Genomic DNA, 13,855 nt, shown 5'->3' on the forward strand with positions numbered 1-13,855 from the left:
GAGGGCTATTCTGGTGATCAAGATATGAGAAGAATCACCTGAAAATGTAATAGCGTTAACTCTGCCTGATTTTAGTTTTGAGCTTGTGAGAACTCAAGATTAATAGTGTTTGTAGTGCATTTATATTACGTATTATCATTGTTTTATGTGTAAACTGCCTGTTAACTTGCGATTGAATGTGTTAGAACTTTTGTTTGACAAAAGTTTGAAATTGCTCTTCCTATTATTGATGGGGAAAGAAGGTAGAGTTGTAAATCAAAGTAGGAGGGGAACAAAGCATCCCAGCTATGTAGGCAAAGAAGGAGTTAGTAGTATAAATGCAAATAGGAAGGGAACAAAACATCCTATATATATAGGTGTGAGAAAGAGAAAGTGGGGTATGTGGGTGTCAGAAATCAGAGAGCCGAGGAAGGAGAAGAGGATATGGCTGGGCTCATTCCCAACACCAGAGATGGCTTCAATTTCCCTGAATCGATTAAATCCCTTCCTCTCCCTGCAACTTCTTCCACAACAGATATTCAGGCTGCTGCTGTGGAAGCTGCATACTCTTTTCAACACCAAGAGAAACAAGAAGTACCACAACTGTGCTCCAACACCAATGATGATGATAACAACAATGGTTTTCTTGAGTCGGAGCCCACTATACACAATCAATCAGTGTCCACTGATGTTTCAGGAACTGGAAACGAAAACAATGAGATGGTGGATTCATGGCTTGATTGGCTAAACTTGCTAATGAATATTGCAGATGGAGTACAGGTTGGATCTTCTCTGCTCTTTCATAACACATTTACTAGAGAAGAAGATCAAGATCATCACTTTACATCTCTTTGGGATTTCACTTAGAATATCCAAGTAAAGCTACACAAGGAATGGAATGTTGAGGTTTTATAATTCAATTTCATAATGGGGAATGGGTTAGTGCCAACTATAAAGAAAATTAGATCATGAAGATGGACCGTCCAAAGTGACTAGGGCTACGAAGGATTAAAAGTTAAAGCTATTTAAATGCTTCCATTGAAATCAAATTTTACAAACGATTATAGCTATTATTGACTTCCATTGAAATGATGCATATAGCATCTCCCCTCTCTTCCTTCGGTTTTAATCATGTTAGCATTCAGTTTCTGTGAAAACTCAACTTATATGTATGCAAGAGATTTTTGTCTTACAGGTTTCTCTTTCCCCTGAACTCCTGGTCTAACTCTTGCATTCTGGTTTTATTTAATGGTTATCCATTCATGTCATTGATGTTTTTTTATCCCTTAGAATTAAGGAATGATTCAAAACATTCCCTGGACTTAAAACGTTTCCTCGATTCTTTCATAAATAAGTTATCTATGAAGTCTGTGTTGGATTTGAATGCTTCTTACGAATGCTTTTAATGTGAGTCTATATAAATGCTGTCTATAAATAAACCTGCTTTTTGGTCAGCCCAAAGGCTGTTTTAGCGAACCCTCGCAATGTATTACATATATGGTGGCTCTCTAGAATGTGATTCACAAGATTTGTACTGTTTTAGATAATTGTGAGAACCAAAGATTTGCACTGTTTTTAGATAATTGTGTATGAATGTAATTAAATATTTTAACTATTTAAAAAACTAATTGAAATAAAGAGCATGCATTTGTCTGTGTGTCATTTATGGAGTCGTGTAATTTCCATACAAAATAACAGCTGATCAGAAACACAAAATCTATAAATCATAATGGATTTTTACATGATTTCTATTGGTTTGGTCCTCTTAATCTGTCTTCTCAATGCTGTAAAAATGCAAAATATCTACTGAAAAACAATTGTGTCATGCACATTTGTGTTTTTGATCAAGTGTTGTTTTGTATGGATAATAGTCATTGCCGTCATTTATAGTGTAATAATCTAGTTACAAATTCTCAATATTTTTATTGTAATTATAATTTAATTTGGAGGGTATTTAACTCCAATTGTTTAAATATGGATTAAATGTCTAATCAAATTAACAATAGATGTGTAATTTAAGTTTATAATAAAAATATTTAAAATTATGACAAATCTATTCACCATTTTATTGTATCACATAAATATTTAATATATTTACGATGGCACCACAAGGTCAATTTCAACAACTAATCTTAATACAATCATTAGATTATATTTTATTTTTAATCTAATTAAGATATATTCGTATGTTGGTTCGAACTTACTTATTTTTTATGTATACATAATATTAACCTTTTTCTAATTATTTCGCTTTGTATAAAAAGAAATTAATTTATTTTTTAATATTTTTATATGTTTCTTTTTTATGATGTAAAACAAGTTTTGAGGGGACCCCACACCCCTTACAAAAGGATTTTGCGAGGATCTACCCAAAAGAAGAGCAACCATGCAACTAGATAAGACATAGACTAACAAAAGCTAAACATCAACACAACACTAGATATTGAATATCAAAGAACTGGCTGAACCACCAAAGAGATCAAATGCAATGCCTCACTAAGGAACCCCAAAGGATCTAACCAAACTAAATTAACAAAAGGTGAATTTTTTCTTTCAACATTTAATGTATAATCCCAATGCAAAGTTCTATCTAAAAACAACTTTAAAATTCAATTTGCATGTGCAAAAGAAATAACTCTAGACTATCCTCTAAGGTTCCTCGATGATGTTACTTTAACATCCGATTAAACATAAAGGAAACTAAATCTAATCATAAATAACATTTTAATCCATTCACTAAGGATTAATAAGAGAACAAACATAATTAAAGATTCATAGTCATTTAGCTTTACTAAATTGAGAAACTAGTTGCAATCAATAAACTTCTAAGACTGGGTTAATTTTATAGCCAATTCTGAATGTCTCTACAATTCATAAAATGATAAATGATATTCATATTCTTAAATCAAACATCACAATTACTAACATGAATCCTACAAAATCATATTACTTAAATTACATCATAGTTTCATCATCATTACATCATAATTACATCACCCACCTAAAAAGCATGTCCATGATTCAATTACATTAAATACAACTAAACAACAATGTAAAAGAATGATTGAATCTTAACCTAATCTACTAGGTTGACCATATCTATGAGAAGCAATTGAAGAACAAAGCAATGCCAAACCACACAATGAAAAGGTCCAAATACCTGATTGAAGAAGGCAACTTCCACCTAACCATGTGGACCTTGAAACACCACCCCCCATGCTAGGATATAGACATATGACCCACATTCACACAAGGAAGGGATAAAAGTGAACAAGGTCACTACTACAATGACAAGATAATAACCACAAACATAAAATACAAAGATAAACAACCACAAGGATAACTATCAAGGATTTATGAGCAACAACACAAGGGTATCACACTAGTGATCACAAGAGAAGAGTGTCATCACATGGCCCCTCTCTGGGTACAAGACATGGCTTGTCTCATCACATGGCCCGTCTCATGGGTAAAAGACAAAGATCATGAGATCTGCAAGCTGAAGCAAGAGATCAGTTCACTTACCGCTCATCTCCAAGACAGCAAAGTAGAAAAAGAGGAAATGCAAGGTGAAAAACATGACTATTTTTTAGAATGCAACCTTGAAGGAATCTAATGTTGTTATTGCCAAAGAACTTACTAAGTCAAAGGAAATACTTGCCCCTCTCATGGGTAAAAGACAAAGATCATGAGATCTCCAAGCTGAAGCAAGAGATCGGTACACTTACTGCTCATCTCCAAGAGAGTAAAGTAGAAAAAGAGGAAATGCAAGGTTAAATAAACATGGCTATTTCTAAGAATGCAACCTTGAAGGAATCTAATGCTGCTATTGCTAAAGAACTTACTGAGTCAAAGGAAATACTTGCCAAATTCAACAAGAGTTTGGCAATTTTGATGATTATGTTGTGATTGTCATTGATGGACACACACTTGCTATGAGATCATGTCTAGGGTTTTAGTATGTGTAGCTGTTAGGGTTTTTGGTGGTTGAAGAGTTCTTGTATGTGTGATCTTAATAAAGAAGATCAAGTCTGTGTTCTGTAACAGAGTGTGGATTTACTGAAGAATGAAGTAATGCTAAAATGCATTAGCAATGAGCTATCATGGATCTAATCAAGCAGACTATGCCATTTGCTAGATCATTCACTTGTTGATTACTCACATCTTTGACAAGTCAAAAACCCTTAATTGGGTAGGCCCAAAAAAGCCTTTGTAAATCCTCTAACAAGGTGATTCACATCTGTGGATCTGAAATCCTCTTACAAGGTAGTCTTTAACCAAACTTATGTCCTAATAGAGATTGAGATTCCTAACAGGATCTGTTCAAGTAAAGAACATTGTATGACCTTAACCGGTCTGACCTTAATCGGTTTGACCTTAATCGGTCTGGTTACTATTCTACAAATAGTTACTTGCGAGTTTCTTCTCAGCATGGTTTTTCCCATTTGGGTTTCCACATCAAAATCTCTTGTGTTATGGTGATTGTGCTTTTGTGGATATTCATCAATTGGTATTAGAACCAACCTTTCTATAAGTCTAACCACTTGGAAAGAGATATGGGGGAATACGCTATGAGGGAACTTACTCATCGACTCACTCAAACTGAGCAAGTCTATGATGAACTTAAAGTAAAATATAAGGCCTCTTAGGAAAAAAGAAGAGAGCATGCTGAAAAATTGATGGAGCTAACTAAAAATAGTTCTTCTGATGAAGCGGACATGGAAGCCCTAGTTCAAGAAGTTGAAAAACTGAATGAGTCCAATGCCAATCTAAGAAGGGAACTTGAAGGACTGACTATTAGAATGTGTCAAGAGCTTGAGAACCGGAGGAAAGCTGAAGATCTGGTAAAAGACAAAGATCATGAGATCTCCAACCTGAAGCAAGAGGTCAGTGCACTTACCGCTCATCTCTAAGAGAGCAAATTAGAAAAAGAGGAAATGCAAGGTGAAATAAACATGGCTATTTCTGAGAATGCAACCTTGAAGGAATCTAATGCTAATATTGCCAAAGAATTTACTAAGTCAAAGGAAATACTTGCCAAATTCAATAAGAGTTCAGCATTTTTGATGATTATGTTGTGATTGTCATTGATGGAAACACACTTGCTATGAGATCACTTTTTGTATGTATGAGTTATGCTCAACCGGTATTTGTTTCAAACTGGTATTATGTTATAATCTTTAGACTATCGGTGTTTCGCAGAAAGTGTTTACTGATCTCAAGCGGCATGAGGACCTTAAGCGGTTCAAGGATCTGAAGTGGAACAGAGCAAAGGAACTAAAAGCTGCAGTTATCATTTTCCTAGTCTTCGTTTTTGTCAACCGGTAATCTGTTTAATAATTTAACCGGTATTACTCTGAGTTACCAATCGATAATCGGTAAAGTTGTATAAACTAGTAATACTCTATGGTGAGCTACCAACCGGTATAATCTTGTGATGACTTACAATCCACCGACACTTTGACGATGATTTTGTGTTGTGTTACCAAAGGTGTCAAGATACAATGAACCTAGAAGCATGCAATGTAATCCTATTGGACCGACATGAAATCAGATTACTTTTAAAGACATCATGTCTAGGGTTTTAGTATGTGTAGCTATTATGGTTTTGGGTGGTTGATGAGTTCTTGTATGTGCGATCTTAATAAAGAAGATCAAGTCTGTGTGTTCTAATAGAGTGTGGATTTACTAAAGACTGAAGTAATGCTGAAATGCATTAGCAATGAGCTATCATGGATCTAATCAAGCAGACTGTGCCATTTGTTAGATCATTCACTTGTTAATTACTCACATCTTTGACAAGTTAGAAACCCTTGACCGGGTGGGAGGAAAAGCCTTTGTAAATCCTCTAACAAGGTGATTCACATCTATGGATCTGAAATCCTCTTACAAGCTATTCTTTAATCAGACTTATCTCCTAACAGAGATTGAGATTTCTAACAGGATCTATTCTGGTAAAGAACATTGTATGACCTTAACCGGTCTAACCTTAATTGGTCTGGTTACTATTCTACAGATAGTTACTTGTGAGTTTCATCTCACCGTGGTTTTTCCCATTTGGGTTTCCACGTCAAAATCTTTTGTGTTATGGTGATTGTGCTACTGTGGGTGAATGCCTTACTTGTTGTTTGGTTTGCATTTGTGTTAACCAGTTTGTTAGTTAAACTGTTATACCGGTTTATTGCTAGACTGATAAAGTGTTTGAGTTCAGTACTTTTTGGTATACTAATTCACCCCCCTATTAGGGTTCCCAAAGATACTGAGAGGGGGGGGTGAATCAGTATCTGATCGGTAATGTAATTTTCTTAATACAAAACATGCAGAACATAAAGTAACAATATACCGGTATGCAAGAATTAATGTACTTAACAAAATCAAAAGCATCCACATGAAAAGAACACCATAACACAAGATGTTTAACGAGGAAACCCGGTGTGGGAAACACCTCAGTGGGATTTGTCACCCACAATATTCACTTAGGCCAATAAGAGAATATTACTTACAATAGGGGCCTGCATATGCAGGGAGGCCAATTGCCTAGAGCACACTGCTCAGTAAGAAGTCACACTGACTTACAATGAGGATTAAGTTAATCCAATATTCCGTACTGCTTTACAATAGCATCCTCAATGCTAGATTCAGTACCGGTTCTTGCTCTGTTCTTTACATATACCCTTGACCTATAATTTGCACATTAGGTCTGCCTAATAATTTTCTTTTTGATAGCTATATCACCTCTTACAAATGTCTACAATGATCTCTTTTATATACAAGAGTCATTTTACAATTTGCCAAGTCGGCTTACAATAATAAACAAAATATTACATATCAAAAATCCTATCGGCCTCTATACCGGTATTCATCTTTTCTTCTGTGCCAGTGCCGGTGCTGGTGTAGAGTGGTCTTGTTGATGCCGGTGCACTGTCTTGCTTGAATAATGCTTTACCGGTAGAATGTCTTGTCGGTGCCGTAGGATTGCAAGGTTGCCATCAATGACAAAACCTTCAATCACACATAATGTCTCATTGGAGTATCCATATGCCAACAATCTCCCCCTTTCGCATTGATGGCAACACTCATGAGAAATTTCAAGAAGATATCCAAAAATGTGTAGACCAAAAAAGTGAGTGACTCCCCCTGAGCATATAATCCCTGTGTTTTTTAATTTTCTCATCCTACTACTCCCCTTTGGCATCAATGACAAAGGTTAGTAGAGTTTGTAGTTGTACCAGTCCATAACCTCAACCTTGTAGTTGGGTAGTTATTATCTAAAGAAGATCACCCAAAATTAAGTTTATACTATCCATAAACTTTTTGCTATCTTTTATTGTTGTTTTAGTTCTCTTCACAGCGCCGGTGACATGCTGCAATTGCTTTGCCGGTGTTTTACTTCCCAGTGTTAATGCCTTTGAGATTTCCTTCCGTAGAGATGCTAGATAATCCAATCTTGGACTTAGTTTCGATCTCAAGTACTTTGCCTTATTTATTATTGTCTCTTTCTCTTTCTCCTGTTTAAGTAATTCTGTCTCAAAATTTGCTAACCTATCTTCAAAAATAGATAATGAATCCGGTGAGTTGACAAAATTGTCTGCAAGCTTGTTTATCTCTTCTTGTGTCATGTTTATCTTTTTGTCTGCATCTATAGTCAGGAAGTTTGTTTTGCATGTGTCTTTGTACAGGTTTTTGTACTCTTTTAACAAACTACACTGTTCCGGTAGAAGTGTGTCAAAATCTCTGTTACACTTCTTAATTCCTTCCTCAAAGAATTTTTGTTTCTCCTTTTCTACAATGTCCTTTACAGATTCTACCTTTATTTGCTCAAATTTTCCAAAAATGTATTTACATAGTGTATCCAACTATCCTAAAGAATCTTTATTATCTATATTACAATTAGGAGCTATTGATTTCAAAAATGGGATTGAATCATCTATTGCTTTGTAAGCTTGTGAGCTATAGTCAGTTATTTTCTTGATAGATTCAAGTAATACCTCAGTCACATTTATTGACTTTGATGGTGACCCAACAAACTGAGTACCGGTGGAAGTGACCATGTTTGTATTGACCTCTGGTAGGTCTGTTTGTGTCTACATTTCTTTAAGCACTCATTTTCCTGCTTCATTTCTTACCGGTGGCATCTATTCTGGAGCCTTTAGCTCTGTCGGTTTCTCTGTTTGTGCTTCAGATTCCACCTTTTTCTTTATATTCGCTGCCAGTTGCTCTGTATTTCCTGTTACTGGAGGCTCTTTGGCTATATCTAATTTATCTGTTGTATCTTTATCTACCACTATGTTGATCTTCTGAGTATCAACATTCACAGTATATAGGACTTCAGGATTAGTATTGCCATCCTCTGTATCCATGCTCTCAGTTGCCGGTTGATCTTCAGTAGTTGTTGATTTTACTGGTAGAGTATTTAAAGGAGGTGGGGGTAAGTTGTCTCTAACCTTGATACTTGGTGGTCCACCAACTTTACCTTTCCCCTTGTCTCTATCTTTCTGATAAACTTTTATAGGTTTGGGGTTCCTGAACTCTTCTTGTTTTTCTTTCTCAACCAAGAATATATCCCATCCATCTTCTGTTTCCTCTGTCACTTCATTAACTCTTCCTGCCATTAGTGAAATATGCCAGTGTGCAGTAGAGAATACTGACCGGTTTGCTTGAGCAATTAGCTCATCAATTTCTTTAGGTGAGTTTACCGGATATACAACAAGTAATTTCTCAATTTTTATTTTCTCATCCAATTCTATCACTGCCTGTCTTCTTGCCTCTAATCTTTGAAATAATTCATCTAGAATTTCATTGACTACTTCTATCAAAAACTTCTTGTACATATCCATATGTAATATAACACAATTTTCTACTTGTTCTTTCTCATCAGCTGTTAAAGTGTCATATATTTTCTCTATGTTCTTCAATTTACCTTCCTCTATGATTTCATTTAACAAAATTTCTAGAGGTGCCAGGTCAATTGTGGTCTTTTTCTTTTTCTTAGGGGTTAGCTTCTTTTTAGGTGTGACCTTTTTGACCGGAGATCTCACAGCTTGTTGCTTCTGCCTTGTCCTTCTAGGTGAAGAAGTGGTTGCCGATGAGGGATCTCTTTTCCTAACAACTCTTTTAAAAGTTGCTGGTATATCTCCTTCTGAGGAAGTACCTACCGGTGATAGATGAGCTTCAGGTTGTGGGTCTGCCAACTCATCTAGTTATGCCAGTTTTCTTTAATATATCTTCCTTTATGGCTTTTGCTTGTCTGGATCCTTTTCTCACAAATGCCTCAACCTTTTTCACTCTTTTCTTTGACTGAATTTGGCTTTCTATGGTTTCAGCACTACCAAATATTTCTTCTTTAGGTTCATTGGGGGCTTCCAGAAGTGCTTTGGCATAAGTTTCCACTATCTGGTCATCTATTTCATAGCCCATTTCTATTACCCAGATTGTCCTAGGGATGACTGCTTCTATCCATATTTCATCATTTTTGATAACAAAGCATATATCATCTTTGTATTTGTCCACAATCTTCTGTGATAACCTTGTCCTTTTCTTCATTTTTGATTTTAGTGCTTGGAAAAAGTCATGAATGATGTTTTCCTTATTGTCGCCCATGGTATTGAACAGTTCTGTCAGTTGCTTTCCTACCGGTATGTCATATCCGAAATATTTATATCCTATATCGGGAACTTTTTTTGTTATATGAAGCATTAGACAGACTAATAGATTTCCAAATCTGAAGGTTCCTTTCTTATCCTTCTTTATCTTCCCAAGGTTGCCAATCAGTTCATCCTTTAGCCATTCATAGATGTCAATTTTTGCATTTTCTGTTACTATGTCATAAGCACTCTTGATGCACAAACTTGAAACTGAGTTGAATCTATTGGCATGAGTGGCTTTGTAACCTAATATCATGCTTATGAATCTCACATTTGTATCCTTTACATCATTAACCCTTAAAGATCTTTTTCAGATGTTGCACCTGTTAGGTCAATGACTAGATCATTTGAAACTTTTTTGTTTTTATCTGGTCTTTTACCGGTGGCTGGTAACCTTGTCACAACCTTTACCGCCTGCTTGGTGATCTTATGAATTGTATCTAACCAGAAAAATTCTCCATGAACTCTGCTTAATAATATCCTAATCGCATCTTTAGGAAATTCCGGAATACTAAGGATTTCTGTGAATCCTAGGGTTTCAATGATTTTGTGTTCAGCTTTGATATTGCCGGTATCATCACATATCTCAGTTTTGTACATGGTTTTGATTTACTCATCTCCTAGCTCTTCAATATTGCAGTGAATATACATTCTAGGGTCTTCAGCATATACAACACCTTTAGGGACTTGAGAGAATGCACCTAAGGTATCATCTTTCTTTGCTATTTCAAGGACCAACTGAAATACGGGCCTAGGTCTTTTAATTACTTCCACAACAGTAGGGTTTGCTATGTATTCAATTGCAGAGGAGGATGCCATGATAAAATACCTTTTTTTTGTCTTGGATGGATGATTGCTTGGAGTGTGCTTGCTTCTTGCTTGAAATGCCTTAGCTCAAAAATCTTTGCGCTCTCTGAAAGTTTGAAATCACGGTGAAATGAAATGGAGCCAAAACCTTATTTTATAAAGTCTTTTCCGCTACCTACCACATTAATTGCTTGCCGGTAATGTATTAGCTTAACTTTATTTGCCGGTAATGAGTGATTTTCAACTTCTTTTCTCTAACCAAGGGAATAATAGCACATGTGTCATTAGATTGCCAAACCCTCAAGATAATTTTCTTCAATTAGATGAAGAACTTCCTACCGGTGGAGCATTTGTTGGTTCTACCGGTGGAGGAGTATTCTCAATATTTAGATCATCTTTTCTAATCCATTGCTTTGAGAATTCTTGCTTAACCTCTTCAACCTTTTCTCTACCTTTCAAGCTAGTACTTTTGTTGTCTATCGATGTACCTTTACTTCTACAAAATTTAGCAATATGACCAATTTTGTTACATGCATAACAAGTTACATTATTTTTCTGAATAGCTTTCCTATAACCTATGCCGGTTTGTGTTCTGCATTGATTTGATAAATGTCCAAATCTTCCACAAACATAACATCTTACATTCATTCTGCAGTTTCCAGAGTTATGACCAATTTTATTGCATTTGGAGCATTAACCGGTGGGAGGATTTATATTCTGATAATTCCTAGATCTACATTCGTTTGCCCTATGACAATATTTATTATAGTTAAAGCATTTTCCATTGAATTTGTAAGTATTAGGTCTTACCGGTTTACTGTGATCCTGAGTATTTGTAGTACCGGAGCTTTCTCCAACTTCAAATCCAATTCCAGAAGTGTCACCTTTGGGTTTTTGATTCTTCAATAAGGTACCAAGTTCTTTTGAGCTTTTCTTGAATTTTTCTTTGTGTTGATTTGTAGTTTCCAATTCCCTTTCCAAGATTTCTTTTTGTCTCATTAGTTCATTCAAGTCATTCTGAGTATGCATTAGATCTGTCTTCAACATGTCATTTTCATAGCTAAGTCTTGTGTTCTCATTTTCTGCATCACTTAGTCTTCTGGTCAATTCTTCTTCATTCTTCTTTCTATCCTCAATCTCTTTGCAAAATCTCATAGTCATATCCTGCATTTCATTTTTTGTTGTCGTGATCTCTTGTTTCAATTTTCTTATCATATCATTAAGTGATTCCTTTTCATCATTCTCATTTTGCTATTTTTCACAAAGTTCTCTTCTCTTATTTCTTGTAACAGTAAGATTTTCTTGAAGTGCCTGAATGATATCCTGAGCTGCTTTTAAATCATCTTCTAATTTGATATTTTTCAACTTCTCTGCATCATAGTCAGTAAGAGCTCCTTCAAGTTACTTCATCAGATTTTCCATTTTTACCAGTGTCAAGATCTTCCTCAAGTTGTTAGGCTTCTGAAAATAGAGGACTAGGCTCTGATACCAATTGTTAGGGTTCCCACAAATACTGAGAGGGGGGGTTGAATCAGTATCTGACCGGTAATGTAATTTTCTTAATACAAAACATGCAGAACATAAAGTAACAGTATACCGGTATGCAAGAATTAATGTAATTAACAGAATCAAAAGCATCCACATGAAAAGAACACCATAACACAAGATGTTTAACGAGGAAACCCGGTGTGGGAAAAACCTCGGTGGGATTTGTGACCCACAATATTCACTTGCTGGCCAATAAGAGAATATTACTTACAATAGGGGCCTGCACATGCAAGAAGGCCAACTGCTCAATAAGAAGTCACACAGACTTACAATGAGGATCAAATTAATCCAATATTCTGTATTTCTTTACAATAGCATCCTCAATGCCAAATTCAGTACCGGTTCTTGCTCTGTTCTTTACATATACCCTTGACCTATAATTTGCACATTAGGTCTACCTAATAATTCTATTTTTGATAGCTATATCACCTCTTACAAATGTCTACAATGATCTCTTTTGTATACAAGATTTATTTTACAATTTGCCAAGTTGGCTTACAATAATAAACAAAATATTACATATCAAAAATCCTGTCGGCCTTTGTGCCGGTATACATCTTTTCTTCTGTGTCGGTGCCGGTGCCGGTGTAGAGTGGTCTTGCTGATGTCAGTGCACTGTCTTGCTTGAATAATGATTTACCGTTAGAATTTCTTGCCGGTGCCATAGGATTGCAAGGTTGCCATCAATGACAAAACCTTCAATCACACATAATGTCTCATTGGAGTGTCCATATGCCAACACCCCCCTCTTAGTATTCATCAATTGGTATCAGAGCCAACCTTTCTATACGTCTAACCACTTCGAAGGAGATATAGTGGAATACATTGTAAGGGAACTCACTCAGACTGAGAAAGTCTATGATGAACTTCAAGTCAAATATAAGGCCTCTCATGAAAAAAGAAGAGAGCATGCTGAAAAACTAATGGAGCTAACTAAAAATAGTTCTTCTGATGAAGCGGACATGGAAGCCCTAGTTCAAGAAGTTGAAAAACTAAATGAGTCCAATGCCAACCTAAGAAGGGAACTTGAAGGACTAATTATTAGAACATGTCAAGAGCTTGAGAACTGGAGGAAAGTTGAAGATCTGGTAAAAGATAAAGATCATGAGATCTCCAAGCTGAAGCAAGAGATCAGTGCACTTACCACTCATCTCCAAGAGAGAAAAGTAGAACAAGAGGAAATGCAAGGTGAAATAAACATGGCTATTTCTGAGAATGCAACCTTGAAGGAATCTAATGCTTCTATTGCCAAAGAATTTACTAAGTCAAAGAAAATACTTGCCAAATTCAATAAGAGTTCTATAAAGCTAGAGCAAAAGCTTGAATAAGCTAAACTGGTAAAGAATACAATGGACTTGGTTTCTCTAAATATGAGGAAGGTGAGACCTCTGGAACAAAATATGGAGCATCAAAGAAGCAATCGGCACCAAAGGATAAAGGTAAGCAAAATTTCAAACCTATTTTCTTTAATTGTCTCAAGGAAGGACACACTACTAATATATGTAGAAGTAAGGCTTACAATAATTTTTCTAATTATCTAAATGATAAGCCTAGACCCAATAGATTCAATGGTAATTATTATACATGCAACAAGTTTGGGCATAGAGCATTTGAATGCAAGTCTATCACGCACAATACTGGAAGATATCCTCAAAGGAGTCAAGAAGTTTTTTCTGAACCCTCTGGGAATCAGAACCCAAACCGGTTTAATACCTATAATCATCAGTCAGGAAGCAGTGGCTATAAAGAGACAACTGAGTGGAGAGAAATCTATTTGATTATGTCATGGTAGTGGTCACACTGCTGCAACATGTAGAAGGAAGAATGGAAACATGAACAATGGACCTTGGAGAGCACCTAGAATGATTTGCTATCAT

At 35.7% G+C, this 13,855-nt stretch overlaps 1 protein-coding gene across 1 annotated transcript; it reads left to right on the top strand.

Annotated features, from left to right (window-relative positions):
- The first annotated feature begins 423 nt into the window (after positions 1 to 423).
- LOC131859156 (ethylene-responsive transcription factor ERF024-like) lies at positions 424 to 846 on the top strand. The gene has a single exon (XM_059212715.1). It carries the CDS (start codon positions 424 to 426, stop codon positions 844 to 846), a length of 423 nt encoding a protein of 140 aa, XP_059068698.1.
- Positions 847 to 13,855: the final 13,009 nt, after the last annotated feature.

The sequence above is a fragment of the Cryptomeria japonica genome, chromosome 10, assembly GCF_030272615.1.
Source record: "Cryptomeria japonica chromosome 10, Sugi_1.0, whole genome shotgun sequence".
Lineage (NCBI taxonomy): Eukaryota > Viridiplantae > Streptophyta > Pinopsida > Cupressales > Cupressaceae > Cryptomeria > Cryptomeria japonica.